Raw genomic sequence first — 15,253 nt, forward strand, 5'->3', positions numbered from 1 at the left:
AACTAGGCTGGATTCTAGGTTTCTTCTACAAAGTCACTCCTGCCCACTTATATTAAAATATACTTTGTTGAGATAGGGGTACAATTGATGGGTCTGGAAGCTGGGCATAAGTCCCAGTTTACCTTATCTTTACTTCCACCCTGGAAGAAAGATGAGCTTGTGAATATTATTTATTGTGAGGTTGGGAGGATAGAGTCCAGAGTAGGGACCATGACTTTTCATTTTGTGTCTACCTAGTGTCTAGGTGGAAGGAAATGTGACAAAAACTTTTAAAAAGGACTGAAGGAAACAGAAAAACCAAGGGAATAAAGGAAGTTTATTATTTGCTTTCTTAGAAACTGCTGACATAATTTGGTTTTTAACTCAGATAAGGGGGGAAAAAGCCATCAAGAAAAGCTGCTTAAAAAGACTGTGGGAGAGTGGATGAGTTCTAAGTTCCTATTCAATTCTTTGATCTATGATTATAAGTTTTATTTACCTAACAATACCTTTAAGTGATTAATGGCATTTAATGAATATGTATTAAATAGAATCATAATCTAAAATAACAGTTCATTTAGCAGAAATGAACTGTTTCTGCTAAAAGCTGAACTGATAGTTTTGTGAAGACAGTAGTAACAGGTTTGCAAAATGCAGCTTCAGACTGCTCCCTTGCTGGATGATGCTCTGTGGCTTAACTGGCCTGGTACAGGGCTGAGGTACCTTGCAATTTTTTTTCCTTTCAGATTAAAAGAAATCACAGAACCTTGCTGGGCTAACTTCTAGACAAGACTCAAATTTAAAGTAATTTATTGGGGGTGGGTTAAAGGGGCTTTTTTGTTTTAGTTTTTTTCTAAGAGAATCCAGAGTGCTATTTCTGTTTTGTAGAGACCACAAAAGCCAGAGCTGCAGAAACTCAAAATTCAAACAGATAAAGGTGAAGAAAGGAGAGAGGAAACATTACAACAATAACCTATGCTTCCCTCCCAGTATGTCAGTAATGAAAGATTTCTTAACTTTTTGGCTCTTCAAACTATACTGCAGTCAATACTACAGTAGGAACTGATTTATCCAAGATTAGTTGTTAATGTCTTCTGATTATGTGATGTAATTCTAAGCTCAAAGGCTTTTTTGCCTCCTCTGCAGTACCTTGCTTGGAACAAAGCTTTGCTTAATGCACATTACCTTGATTTCATCAAATATATAAAAACCAGAACAGTTGAGTAACTTTTATTGGGAAGGAAAAATAACTTTTATTATTTTTTTTACATGATTTTCATGAAGAGGCCAACTCTTTGCCCATTGATACCTGTCCAAATGCTATGACACTGCAAAACTGAGATCACATAAATTGGTTTGTTTGCCCATTTAATTTTGCCCATGATGCAGGAATATAATTGGGTAACACCCTTAAAATCCTACTGCAAATAAGCATACTTTCTCTACTCCCCCTGTGATATGCCATGAACCCATTTGTATAGACTTTTACTCACTGAAAGTACAATAAATATTTGTCGATTGATTTGGTTGATGCAACTGTAAGCCTTGTTTTCAGTTCAAAGTCTACATTTTACTGACTATCTAAAAATACTAACTCCTGTACATCCAATGTCTGGATAATGTCCTGCTTCCCGAACACACACCCATTCACCCACCCCAACCCGCTCCTCGCAACGGAGCTTGTGGGGATGTTTCAGGAGGGTATTCAGCAGGAGGAAAGACCGACAGCGCTATAGGAGCTGTCGAGGTGCTCTATAGCAGCTTTCTGGCTCAGAAAAGGGCAGCGCGCGTGTATGTGTGTGTGTGTGTGGGGGGGGGGGGGGCGTGGAGAAAAAGGAAACTTCGTCAAAGATACAAGTGACAACTCCCAATGGCGTCTAGCTAGATTCCGATCCGAAGCGGAAAAATGAAAAGGTTAGAAAATACTGGCAAGGTGGTGTCTCTAGCCATATTTAAATTCACGCTGTACTAGTAACAAGCCACATTATCTGCCTTACCCAAGCAAGCCCATCTTCCCTCTTGGAGTCGGGAGAGCGGTCCCCACGAGGCCGGAGTAATAACTAGGGGAGCCTACTGTGTGCGTAGACTTCGCCAGAGGAAAGGAGCCGAGGGGCTCCGGCCCTCCTCAGCAATCCAGGAAACTCCCTCCCGCGCGCAGGTGGGCGGGCGCCCCTGGCCACGCGGAGGCAGAGCGAGGAGAGGGGTACCGGTGGCCCTCCCAGCGACCCCCGCCAGTCCCGCCAGGGGGAGCGTCTGCGCCCGACGGCCGGCGGCTGGGACCCGGCGGGCGGTGCAGGGCGGCGGCTCGGCGGCGCGGCTCCCCGCCCGCGTCCCCACCCCCTCCCCGCCCGCCCCCGGCGCGGCCCTGCCCGCCCCCTCCGCCCCCTCCCGCGGCGCCATGCGCAGACTCAGTTCCTGGAGAAAGATGGCGACAGCCGAGAAGCAGAAACACGACGGGCGGGTGAAGATCGGTCACTACATCCTAGGGGATACGCTGGGGGTCGGGACCTTCGGCAAAGTGAAGGGTGAGGACCCCCGGGGCAAGGCTCGGCCCCCCGCCCAGGATCCAGGAGATTTCCGCCTTTCGCACCTCTTCATCCTCCCCCGCCCCTTGCGTTCCTGGTCTCCCGGGCTCCGCAGCCCCTGTCCTGCTCTGGCGCGAGCAGAACCCGAGGCCGCCGCGGGACTGCGGCGCAGCCCCCCGCCCCCTGCCCACGGCGGGTGGGGGTGAGGTGGGGACTGGTCGCCATGGCGACGGTGCGGCGGCTGGAGGGGCTTGTACGTGAGAGGGGCGGGGATGCGGAGGTGCTAACTTTCCCAGGCCCGACCGTCGGCGGGCAGCGCTGAGTGCTCCCTTTGCTGGATGCGGGCGCTGGGGTCTCGGCCGGGAACCCAGGAGAGGCGGCCTCCTATTCGACCCGGCTGTGGTCCCTCGGATCAGGGGCCAGCCCATCGCTTCCCTGGCCGTCCTCGGCACTGTCCGTTTTTCCGTCCTCTTTAGGAGACTGTTGGCTGCCCTAGCTGGCTGACAGGTGTGAAATGTGTACCCCCCGAAGTAAGGTTGCTTTGGAGGTAGTTTACAAAATTTATTGGGGAAAAAAAAAAAAAAGGCCGTCTCGTTGGAAAGGATCACTGGTTTTTTTTTCGGAGCGGTTAATGATTATAAATTGGTCCTATATGTATTTGCGATCTATGGTTTATGGTCTGAATGCACACCCGGTGTCCTCAGTGTTTCTTAATTACCAAACCCAGTAGGCAGATTTTTCCTCCGGATAGTGTTTATTCATTGATGCAATTTGCTTCCGTTTGTTTTCACAAGATATTTATATTTTAATGAATAGTTTAATGTTCATCATTTGAATTTTTTTTTCTTTTTTGAAGAAAAGTGGAATCGCTGTTTCTTGTGTTTCAGTACAGTATTCTGGAAATAAACTTGCTCTTCAAGTCACCAATTCTGGCACAAAGCGTTTAATTGCAAATTTTGTGAGGCATATTTTTTTCTTTGAAATAGTTGATTCTGCTATTAGGAATGTAGAGGAAGGAAGTATGGAACTGATAAAAATTATTATGCATTGGCTTTGAATAAAGAATAGCCTGTGACTTGCGTATAATAAGCTCTTGGTAAATATTTGAAAGAGAAAATAGTTTGTGAAAGTCTGTACAGTGAATTAACTAACCGAGCCTTGCTCTATCAGAGCTAAATAAACATTTTCTGATTTTATCTAGGGATGGAAGAGGAGAGCCCTTCCTTCTCTTGCTCTTTCTGAGTCATAGAACTGGAAAATTGCTGTATAGCCCACAGGGAAGCAACTGCCTAAACCTTCTTAAGAAAATCAGCAAGGCCAACAATGTAAGAAAGTAAGAAGCAAATGCCAGAATAGGGTAATTACAGCTATTAGCGTGGGTTTGTTTTGGGGGCCAGTAAGATGTTTCTGTGCTTTTGAAGTTGCTTATTTTTGACGATGTTGTTTCTTTACTTGTTAGCCATTACAGACTGCTTTCAGTTTATAAATACTGAAATATTCACTATTGCCCCCAAATAGTAATGACAGCTTTGTTGCCTTCACTCCACCCAGAGTTCTGCTTGTTCTCCTTGTTCTCCTAATTCAGACCTGAGTAGAGTCAGGTCTCACGTTCTTACGTGCTAGGTGGCTTTTGGCAAGGTAGATGGTAGATAGGAAAGCCGGAGGATATTCCTCATTTCCTGGGTTTGATCTGTGATGTGGCAGTGACATGAATCCCTCCAGTGACTGCTATTCCTTAACCTTCACTCCTCCACACCTGCCTCTCTTGAAATAACACAGGCTGTCAGAGTCAACCATCTCTCCAAATATAGAAAGGCCAGTGTTAGTCAGAGGATCATAGGTTTCATGGATCGGGTTCCTTTGTTCATAAATACATTAACTGATGGTGGTCAAAGTCTTCAATCACAGCCTTTTTAAAGCTGTTAAACAGTTGAAATGCTTCCTGCCCCCAAGTAACAGAAAATTCAACACAGCCCAGCCAAGAACGTCTTTTCTGGTTCTGTGTCCAGGGCGAGGAAGCCCCAGCAGCGCCCGCAAGAGTCTTACTGGCTCAGTCCGTCAGTCTGGCCAGGTTTATTATGTGCTAATTGGCTTAGGCTTGTGTTCCTATAGGGCAGATGGCATTACCCTTGAAGGAAGAGCGCCCCCTCTCGGATGTATGGGTGGGAGGGCATCTTCTGAAGTACTTGAATAGTATGGGGAGACAGGGTAGACACCTACACAGAAACGGGTTTTTTTTTGGAAGAGAGAAAGGGGGACCTAGATTCTTGGTGGGCATGCAGAAATAGCCACTATAGTGGTGACATGTTAACTTACGGAAGCCAAGAATTTGACCGGAATTCTTAAAATTATATGATTAGCCACATATTTCAAAGGAGGCAATTTGGAGGAGATAGAGCTTTTTAGTCATACACACTGGTAAATTTAACATAGAAAGAAAGTCTAATAGAAGATGTGATATCATTCCCAATATGATATTTCTATCTTATAGGAAACTTATTGAGGGGATGGGGAGGACTGCAGATTCATAGGCATTATTTTGTTTCTTGTTAAGGTTTAAAAAATCCTTTGGTAATTTAATGGGAACATTTTGAGGGGAAACTTTAGACAACTAGGGTTAGTTTGGAATTGTGCTTGAATTATTGTTTCCAAGATACCTTTTTTCCACCCCCTTGATTGTCAAGGGGTTGGTCTCCACTCCCTTGTGGGTCTACTCCCCTCTCCTCTCAGCAAGAACATTTATAAAAGCATGGATGAATAGAGTTATTATTGCAGTAAATATAAATGGAAGTTTTTGCTCATTTTCTAAGAGAAGATACTTCTTCAGTAGGGTGGGTAATCTTTGCCAAATGAGTTTTTATACATATAATCTGTTTATTAAGTTGATGAGTATTTTATACATGAAACTGAAAGTTTAGGTAAATAGGTGACTTCTCTTTGAATCACATAAGTTATTTAAAAACTTTTAAGTAAAAAAGTCTAGATATGAATTAGAGCTATATATACCAGCATGGGTGAATCTCAGGTATATAAGTTTAGGCCACAAAAACAGAAGAAGTTGTTATTCATATGAAATTTTAAAACATGAAAAAAGACTCATACATTGCTGACTGGAGTACAAATTGGTACCACCTCTATATGACAGTATTTATAAAACTAAACTGGCAATTCAGCTTCTAGGAATTTATCCTGTAGGTATATGGAATAATGAGTTATTCATTGCCATATTGTTTGTCAATACAAAAGATTGGAAGTAGTAACCTTGCTAGTAGGACAATAGTTAAATTATGGTTTACCCATACAGTGGTATGTACCTTGCAAACATTGAGAAAAAAAAAAAAGCAAGACTTTATATGATATAGGGTACAATTTCCAAGGTGTATTTTTAAGAGAGGAAAAAAATAAAAGATAATCAACAAAGTGTATAGCATACCTACCATTTGTGTATAAAAAGCAGGGGCAGATTAAAGTATCTAAGTGTAACTGTGCATCTGTATACAGTGTTTCTTTAAAGATACACATGAAACTGTGTTACAGTAGAAACTGAAATTACACATGTTCAGAGGAGGGGAACTAGGTTGTAGGAGGACATGTCACGGTATATCTTTTTATGTTTTTGAATCTGCATGAATTCATTATGAATTCAAAAGAATATATAAAATTAAGTTTGTGAAAATAAACATATGGAAAATTGTTACTATATCATTTATGGATTCAACATATATGTGGGAAAGACAAACCACATTCAAGATAGTGGTAACCTCTAGGGAGAAGGAAAGGAGGAAGGAATCTGGGAGGAGTCAGACTGGGCTTCAGTTGCATCTGTAAGGTTTTATTGCTTAAGTGGCTGTTGGGTGGAACATGGGTATTTGCTTTGCCTTTTGGGACACCCGAAATGTTTTGATAAGAAAAGGTACCTTTCTCAAATTTCCACCTATAGCTTTTAAAATTCATCCCTCTCCAACCAGAATTCAGTTATTTCCCTGATACTTTTAGCAGTGAGGTTTTTTTTTTGGTTTGTTTTTGTTTTGTTTTTTCAATTTTAGAGTGAAAATGAAATGGTTGGGTGATTAGAATATCTTTAGTAAACATTTCTATCTTTGTGGCAACTCTTTATCAGTGTTTAAAATTCTCTCTTTCAAAGTATGATCTTACTTTACTTCAGGATTATATATCTGATTAGAAGAGCATGTGTTACAGAGTTCTACAGTTAGACAGAGTTCCTTTTAGAAAACAGTAACAGGTTGTTAGCTAATGTTTAGTTGACTCATCTGTTGCTGTTGTTGTGAGGGAGATATTGTGAATTGTGGTAACCTTTGCTATGAGTGACTCAGGTCTTCCATGGCAGAAATACCTACCTTCCATTTCACCCAAAAGCCACAGCTTGGTATTACTGTAAAACAGTGACGTCTGAAGAGTAAAGTTTTGAGCTTTGGACCAAGGGAGAAATATTTCAGTAGTGCATATCCTTGACAAAGTCCATGTACTGCACTGATTGACTTATGGAGCAGCAGTTAATTTGGCTGCAACTGAGTTTAGTCACTGGAGAATCTTTAGCCTAGTTTTGAGGAAACAGTTCAGATTTTGATATTGTTGTCAAGGCTTCTTTCCCTTCACAGTGCACACTGATGGTAGTGTACAGTGGATAGGTCCCAGACTTGGAATTCTTCTAACTAGAAGACCTGTTCTGTCTTGATCACTTAATAACTTTACTTCAGTGAGTTAATCTCTCAGAGCCTCATACTACCTGCATCATAGGTTTATTGTGAGGCTCAAATGTGATCTTGTGTTTCCTAAGCTATAAAAAAATAACTATATTTTCAAAAGTATTATGCTATTGAAATTCTAATACTGAACTATGTTGGCACTGGGGTCAAGGCAAATATTATTGTTCCTATAGGTAAGGAAAACATAACATATTAATCATATGACGGCTGGAAAATTAGCGAGATTTTGCTGGGAAGAAAAGGGGGAAAAAAAATAGGAGATACTGCCTTCTCTTAAAAAGAAAATATTTGTAGTCCTCAACGTTCAGTTCAGTTCAGTTGCTTAGTTGTGTCCGACTCTTTGTGACCCCATGGACTGTAGCATGCCAGGCCTCCCTGTCCATCACCAACTCCCAGAGTTTACCCAAACTCATGTCCATTGAGTCGGTGATGCCATCCAACCATCTTATCCTCTGTTGTCCCCTTCTCCTCCTGCCCTCAGTCTTTTTCAGCATCAGGGTCTTTTCCAATGTGTGAGCTCTTCGCATCAGGTGGCCAAAGTATTGGAGTTTCAGCTTCAGCATCAGTCCTTCCAATGAACACCCAGGACTGATCTCCTTTAGAATGGACTGGTTGGATCTCCTTGCAGTCCAAGGGACTCTGAAGATCTTCTCCAACACCACAGTTCGAAAGCATCAGTTCTTGGGTGCTCAGCTTTCTTTACAGTCCAACTCTCACATCCATACATGACTACTGGAAAAACCATAGCCTTGACTAGATGGACCTTTGTTGACAAAGTAATGTCTCTGCTTTTTAATATGCTGTCTAGGTTGGTCATAACTTTCCTTCTAGGGAGTAAGCATCTTTTAATTTCATGGCTGCAATCACCATCTGCAGTGATTTTGGAGCCCCCCCAAAATAAAATCTGACACTGTTTCCACTATTTCCCCATTTATTTGCCATGTAGTGATGGAACCAGATGCCATGATCTTACTTTTCTGAATGTTGAACTTTAAGCCAACTTTTTCACTCTTCTCTTTCTCAGTGTTGGGACATTGTTTTCAAACCTTGGAGGAAAAAACCTGTATCCAGTTAAGACTGGGAAATACCAGATTAAACACTTGATGGGTTTCTTTCCAGTAGGGCTCTATCAGTGTTACTGTGTTAATATGCATAATAAGTTTCTGAAAAGGAGAGGAGACATCCTTTCCAAGACCACTTGATTGTGAAATCTTTTCCCATGAATAGTCTCCAGTCCTAGTGTTTTGTAAAGCATACTTTAGAAAATTTATTCTAATAATTTTAGTTTCATGATTTTTCTAGCCCATTGAAAATTAGAATTCTCTTGAAACATGTATACTATCATGTAAGAAACGAATTGCCAGTCTATGTTTGATGCAGGATACAGGATGCTTGGGGCTGGTGCATGGGGATGATCCAGAGAGATGATATGGGGTGGGAGGTGGGAGGGGGGTTCTTGTTTGGAAACTCATGTACACCCGTGGTGGATTCATGTCAATGTATGGCAAAACCAATACAGTATTTTAAAGTAAAATAAAGTAAAAATAAATAAAATATAAATAATAAAAAGATAATAAAACAAAAACTATGGCAAATCTCTAATAAAAATTCCACCTTAAACATTAAAAAAAAAAAAAAAAAAAGAAATTAGAATTCCTGAAATTAGAACATTGGAGAAGAGGCTGTGAATTGACTGCTGATAGACCGTGAAGGATGAAACACAACTTCAAAAAGCAGAAAACCCTAGGATCTGGCACGTAATAGCCTGGAAGCAAGAAGTGCTATCTAGAGAAGTAACTCCATGATGTCCCTGTGGTTCCCTGTCATCATGTGTTCCATTTAAGAATGCTTGGACACATGTAGTGCAGTTCAGAAAAATCTGTTTTCAAAAAAGATTACTTTTGTTAACTTGTTGATTTTGATGTGACTGTCATAAACCTAGGGCTTCCCACGTGGCTCAGTGGTAGAGAATCTGCCTGAAATGCAGGAGACTGAGGGAATGCAGGTTTGATCCCTGGGTTGAGAAGATCCCTTAGAGGAGGAAATGGCAACCCACTCCAGTGTTCTTGCCTAGAGAATCCCCATGGACAGAGGAGCCTGGTGAGCTACAGTCCCTGGGGTTGCAAAGAGTTGGGCATGACTGAGTGACTAAATACAGCAGAGCACATGTCATAAACCTGTCAGTTTCTTAGGGCTGTGGTAACAGTACCACAAAGCTGGGTGACTTAAAAAACAAGTCATTTCGGAGTTCTGGAGGCCAGAAGTCCCGAAAGCAAGGGTTTAGTAGAGCCCCTCTGGAGGCTTTAGGGGAGAATCTGTTTCTTCCTCTTCCAGCCTCTGGGGACTCCTGGTGTTCCTTGGCTTGTAGAAGCAAACTGCAGTTTCTGCCTGTCTTCACACAGTCACCTCTGTGCGTGCGTGCCTGTGTTCTCTCTTTTTCTTATAAGGACACCAGTCATTAGATATAGAGCCCACCCTAAACCTAGGATGATTTTATCCTGAGATCCTTAACTAACTATACCCCCCAAAACCCTGGTTTCAAATAAGATCCCATTCTGTAGTGATGGTAGACATGAATTTGTGGGGAAGAAGGGACACTCTTCAACCCAGTACACTTGCATTATGTTTTATGCGCTTTTATTTATTTATTTGGCTGCAATGCATTGCTTGCAGGATCTTAATTCCCCGACCAGGGATCAAACCTGGGCCCAGCAGTGAAAGCCCTGAGTCCTAACAACTGGATCACTGGGGAATTCCCTATGTGCTTAGTTTTATGCTCTTCATTTCTGTTTTATGATGCAGTCACCCCTCAGAATACTTAAGGGGTTGTTTCTAGGAGCCCCAGAGGATACCAAAAGGCCCAGATGCTCAAGTCCCTTTTATTAAGTGACATAGTACAGTGGGCCCTCCATACCCTCGGGTTCTACATCTGGGGATAAGGGGGTTAAATGTTTATATGCTGAAAAAATTCTAGTATTAGTGGACTCTTGCGGTTCAAACCCGAGTTGTTCAAGGATCAGTTGTAGATTTTTGAGTAACTTTTAAACAGATTTAATAGAATGAATAAAATGCCTTTTTTGGCATCTTGTTATAAAACATTGAAATTGCTAAGAAGCAGGTTTTTACTGCATGTACTCTTAGTTGCTCAGTGGTGTCCAATTCTTTGTGACCCCATGGACTGTATCCTGTCAGGCTTCTCTGTCCAAGGGATTTTCCAGGCAAGAATACTGGAGTGGGTTGCCGGTTTTCTACTTCAGGGGATCTTCCCGACCCAGGGATTGAACTTGCGTCTCCTGCATTAACCTCTGGCCACCTGGGAAGCCTATTAGAGTGGATTTATTTTCTCATACAGGAGAAAGGTCATAGTAGCAAGTGCCTGGCACATAGTGGGTGCAGGTACTCAATAACTATTCCTTAAATAAATGAATGAAGTTTTAGAGTAAGTCTTATTCGTTTGGAGAGTTCAATCTGTTATTCTTTTCAAAATTATAAGACTGTGAACCAAGGGTTCTACTTACATGTTCAACTTCTATTTATCTTTTATTAAAAGGATATTTATTTAGTATTATTATATATAAGTACTAAACAATAGCTTCCCTGGTCGCTATTCTTTTGAAGATTATCTTTAAAAAATATTCACATTTCATTTACTGTTTTTGGAAAAAGGACAAGTTTTTGAGACAGACATGGATTCCTATTTTTGTTTTGTCAGTCACTAGCTATGTAACTTTGGGCAAGTTATTTCATCTTGGTTAGGTTATTTCATCTTCCTGTACCTCAGTTACTTGTAAACTGTTGCTAGTATTGTTAGTCTTCTAGGCTTGGGAGAGTTAGAGGCAGTATGTTTGGGTATAAAGTGGGTATGTCATGAATATTAACTAATGAGTTGTATACCTTAATTATGTTATGTATTATAAATCAATTAGATTTATATTTTTTAAAAATAGTAATTATTTAAAAAATCTGATTTCAAATTAAGTCAGATAAACCTATTTTTACCTCTGTGCTCTTCTGTGACTCAATAAGTGTTCCTATAGTTTTTGGGTAGTAAGTGAAATCTTACTATGTGTATATACATCTAGCAATATCATGTTGAAAATTAACCAAAGTCAGGAAATGGGTTGAACTTTGGAAGCTAGGAATCTCTGGTGTAGATGGGAAGGGGGGATGGAGCAAGTTAGTGAGATTGAAGCTTATGGGGATAGAAGCCAGGTGCATAGAAATTACAGCTATTTGAAAAATAAACGAAAGTGTTAGTTGCTCAATTGTGTCTGACTCTGTGACCCCATGGACTGTAGCCTGCCAGGTTCCTCTGTCCATGGAATTCTCCAGGCAACAATACTAGAGTGGGTAGCGATTCCCTTCTCCAGGGGATCTTCCTGATCCCACTCAGGGACTGAACCCCGGTCTCCTGCATTGCAGGCAGATGTCTGAGCCGCCAGGGAAGCTATTGTTTAGTACTTATTGTGGACCTGGACAAAGGCATTGTACTGAATCTAACTATAAAAGGGACAAATGAAAAAGCTGAGATAAAATTGGCTATACAGGGTTAATCAGAAAGTTTAGGACTGATTAGCTAGGAACGGGGGAGACATTTGGGAGCAATGGAAAATAAATAACCTTAAATAGTAATAGTCATCATTTCTTCATAAAGAAGTTACTGTGCTGGGCATGATGGAAAGTGCTTTACAAGCCTTACTTAATTGTCACCCTATGGAGTATGTAGTATTGTTACTTTGAATACAAAGTTGAAATAATTTAACTTGTTCAAGTCAAAGTTTAGTAACTAGAGAGCTTTCCACAAAGCTGTTGCTTCGGACTTTGCTTCATTAACTTACTGGGAGTCATCTTTTTCTCGTATATTGGACCCCTTCTTTACTGAATACCATCTTGGCTTACTTCTTGATTTTGTTGGAATATAAATTCTCCACTAGACCCTTAGAAAAGACTTTGCCACTATTAAAAAATGTCTAAATTCTGTTATAACCATTGATTATGTGGGTATAACATTCAAAATGGAAAAGTAATCACTTAAATTTTTTTCTTATTTTTAAAAATAGAAACTACATGCTCATGGACCAAAATTTAAAAGGTTCAAGGGCTTATAGAGAAAGTGTGTCTAACATGAGGGAGGTTTTTGGAAGGAGGAAACTGTTCTGTATCTGATTATAACAGTGATGACACCAATTTCCACGTGTTAAAATCCATAGAACTGCACACCGAGAGAGAAAAGCTCAATGTGTATGTATGACAGATTAAAAAGGGAAAAGTAAATTAAGAGAATTTAAAAGTATAAAAAGGTAGAGAACAGTAAAGAAGTTGCTTTCTGTCTCTGCCTTAGCCATCCAACTTTCCTTTCCGGAAAAAACGACAGCCAGTAGTTTCTCATGTGTCTTCCCACTTGAAAGTGAAAGTGTTAGTCACTCAGTCATGTCTGACTCTTTGCAGCCCCATGGACTCTAATCTGCCAAGCTCCTCTGTCCATGGGATTCTCCAGGCAAGAATACTGGAGTGGGTAGCCATTCCCTTCTCCAGGGGATCGTCCCAAACCAGGGATTGAGCCTGAGTCTCCTACATTGTGGGCCGGTTCTTTACTATCTGAGCCACAGGGGAAGCCCATACTTAATCACTCTTAAACACTCAGGGGTAAATCAGGCAGAATTGGAAGGAACTTGGAGTTGCTTAAGTATTTTTGGAGAAGGCTAAGATTTCTACTCTTAGAATAGTTCTAAATATGTTATTAACCAAACCTGGCACTAATTTATTAAAATTATTTCTCCTGCAGTTGGCAAACATGAATTGACTGGGCATAAAGTTGCTGTGAAGATACTGAATCGGCAGAAGATTCGAAGCCTTGATGTAGTAGGAAAAATCCGAAGAGAAATTCAGAACCTCAAGCTTTTCAGGCATCCTCATATAATTAAACTGTAAGATCTGATTATATTAAATATAGTCATATCATTTTTTCATCATTTTTGTTAACCACTTAATCCGACAAGTGAGAAAGCTGAGTGACATTTCTTCAGTTTATTCCTGAGAGTGTTAGAAGTTCTTCCTGTTCATGTATTTATCTAACCCCATTCATGGTCACTTAAGCCTGAGTCCACATTCTGCCCTTGTGTTTATCAGCTGTTATATTTCTTATTTTCTGAGCTGATGCCCTTTTGATGGATAACTTTCAGTGCCCCCCTACTGCTATAGAACCAACAGTGATTCACAAAACAAAAACTCCTGACCTCCAAATTTCCACGTGATGTCACTTAGCCTCACTCGAGACAACACAGTAGAAAGTGTCCCTCACTCCCCTACACTGGTTCTATCTGATAAAACAAATAATAAATAGAATTTTAGAAATCCAGATTTCAAAAGGCAGTAGTACTTACTGTTGTTTTACAGTTGCCGGTTGTAGGGTCTACAGAGAACTTATTTACTGCGCGGCTTTATTATGCAGACTATAAATTAAAACCGTTTAGGCTTTGTATTGAACTGGCTGACTCAGAATTTGTTTCACTCTCACCTCTTCTAATTTGTTGAAGTGCCATGGTTTTAAATACCATCTTTGTGCCGACAGCCCTTAAGTATACATCTCCTGCTTTGAAACCTGTTCCCTGGATTTCAGACTCCTATGCCCGCTACCTATTTTACTTCTCCATTTGGGTGTCCACGAGGCACGTGAAACTTGGTATGGGTAAACCTGAACTCTTTATCACCCTCCCACACCTGGTCTTCCACAGTTTTTACCATCTCAGGTGATAATCTGGTTCCTCAGGGCAGAAACTTAGGAACTATCCTTAACTTTACTGTTTCTCTCACTTCCCAACCTCCACTCCATCTCTTCCTGCAAAAGTATATCTAGGATATGATTCCAGTTCCGTCATTGTCCTCACCCCGGTGTGGGCCCCCTTCATTTCTGTCATGGACTACTGCAGTAGCCACCTGCTTCTACCCTAGTACGCAGTCAGTTCTTCACATTGCTGCCATCAGTCAAAATTATTACCCTTCTAATCGGCCAGGCCACATGACTGTTTTGCTTAAAACCTTCATTAGCTGTCTCTCTGCCAGAGAATGAAAGCCACAGCCTCATCATGGCTTTGTAAGGTTCTGTGCCCTCTGGTACCAGTTGCCTCTTTGACCCCACATCCTGTTTTCTCTCTCCCAGCTTACTCAGCTCTAGCCTTCCTACTGTTGCTCAGAGATGCCAGGCAGGCTTCCCCCTGCGGGCCTTTGCACTTGCTCTTCCCTCTGCCTGGCTCACCTTCTTGGTAATGGCATAGTTTGTTTCCTGATTGCATTAGGCTCTGTTACATGTTACTTTATCAGAGAGGCCTTCCTTGAACACCCTGTATGAAAGATTTCCTTCCCTTAGTTTGCTTTATTTCTCTTCATAGCATGTTCCACCACCTGAGATATTGCTTTTTTATTTAGTGTCTGTTTCCTGGCTCCTGGAAAATAAACTCTGTGAGAGCAGAGAATCTGTTTTGTTCACTGCAGTTTTCCCAGCTTCTAGCACAGTGCCTGGTGTATTATAGGCGCTTAGTAGATATTTATTGAATGAATGAATATACATGTTTTAATACTGGTAGATAATGTTTTCTCTCACCAGGTACCAGGTCATCAGTACACCATCTGATATTTTCATGGTGATGGAATATGTCTCAGGAGGAGAGCTATTTGATTATATCTGTAAAAATGGAAGGGTAAGCAGTTCTGATTTAATCCTGTATATATTCTGTAACTCCCCTTATCCTTTATGAGCATCAGAATATTAGAAAGCAGTTCTGTTAAGAGTTCTATTTAATAACCAGTCCCCTTAGTCACATATTTGCCTAGAATCATAGACTTGTTAGAGCTAGGAAGGATCTTAAAGACTATATCCGTAGGCTACTTACACAGATATGGAAACTGAGATTTACAGATTTCTTTTTTGCTCAAGGTCACTTGATTTATCAGTGATAGGATTAGATTGAGACCCTGGAACTCAGGATCTTCAGATTTAGCTTCTGGGGCATATGGATACTTGTA

General features: G+C 41.0%; 1 protein-coding gene across 6 annotated transcripts in view; it reads left to right on the plus strand.

The window, feature by feature from the left end:
* The first annotated feature begins 2,374 nt into the window (after positions 1 to 2,374).
* The window catches only part of PRKAA1 (protein kinase AMP-activated catalytic subunit alpha 1), a 28,224-nt gene continuing 15,345 nt past the window's right edge, over positions 2,375 to 15,253 (plus strand). For 2 of the 6 annotated variants that reach the window (XM_042233831.2, XM_004017019.5), the window contains exons 1-3: positions 2,375 to 2,504; positions 13,017 to 13,158; positions 14,835 to 14,928. In XM_042233831.2, the coding sequence (XP_042089765.1) occupies positions 2,378 to 2,504; positions 13,017 to 13,158; positions 14,835 to 14,928 (363 nt within the window). In that variant the 5' untranslated portion in view covers positions 2,375 to 2,377. The other 4 variants (XM_060400466.1, XM_060400465.1, XM_060400467.1 and 1 more) reach the window with 4 other exon arrangements.

Source organism: Ovis aries, chromosome 16 (genome assembly GCF_016772045.2).
Source record: "Ovis aries strain OAR_USU_Benz2616 breed Rambouillet chromosome 16, ARS-UI_Ramb_v3.0, whole genome shotgun sequence".
NCBI classification, from domain to species: Eukaryota; Metazoa; Chordata; class Mammalia; order Artiodactyla; family Bovidae; genus Ovis; species Ovis aries.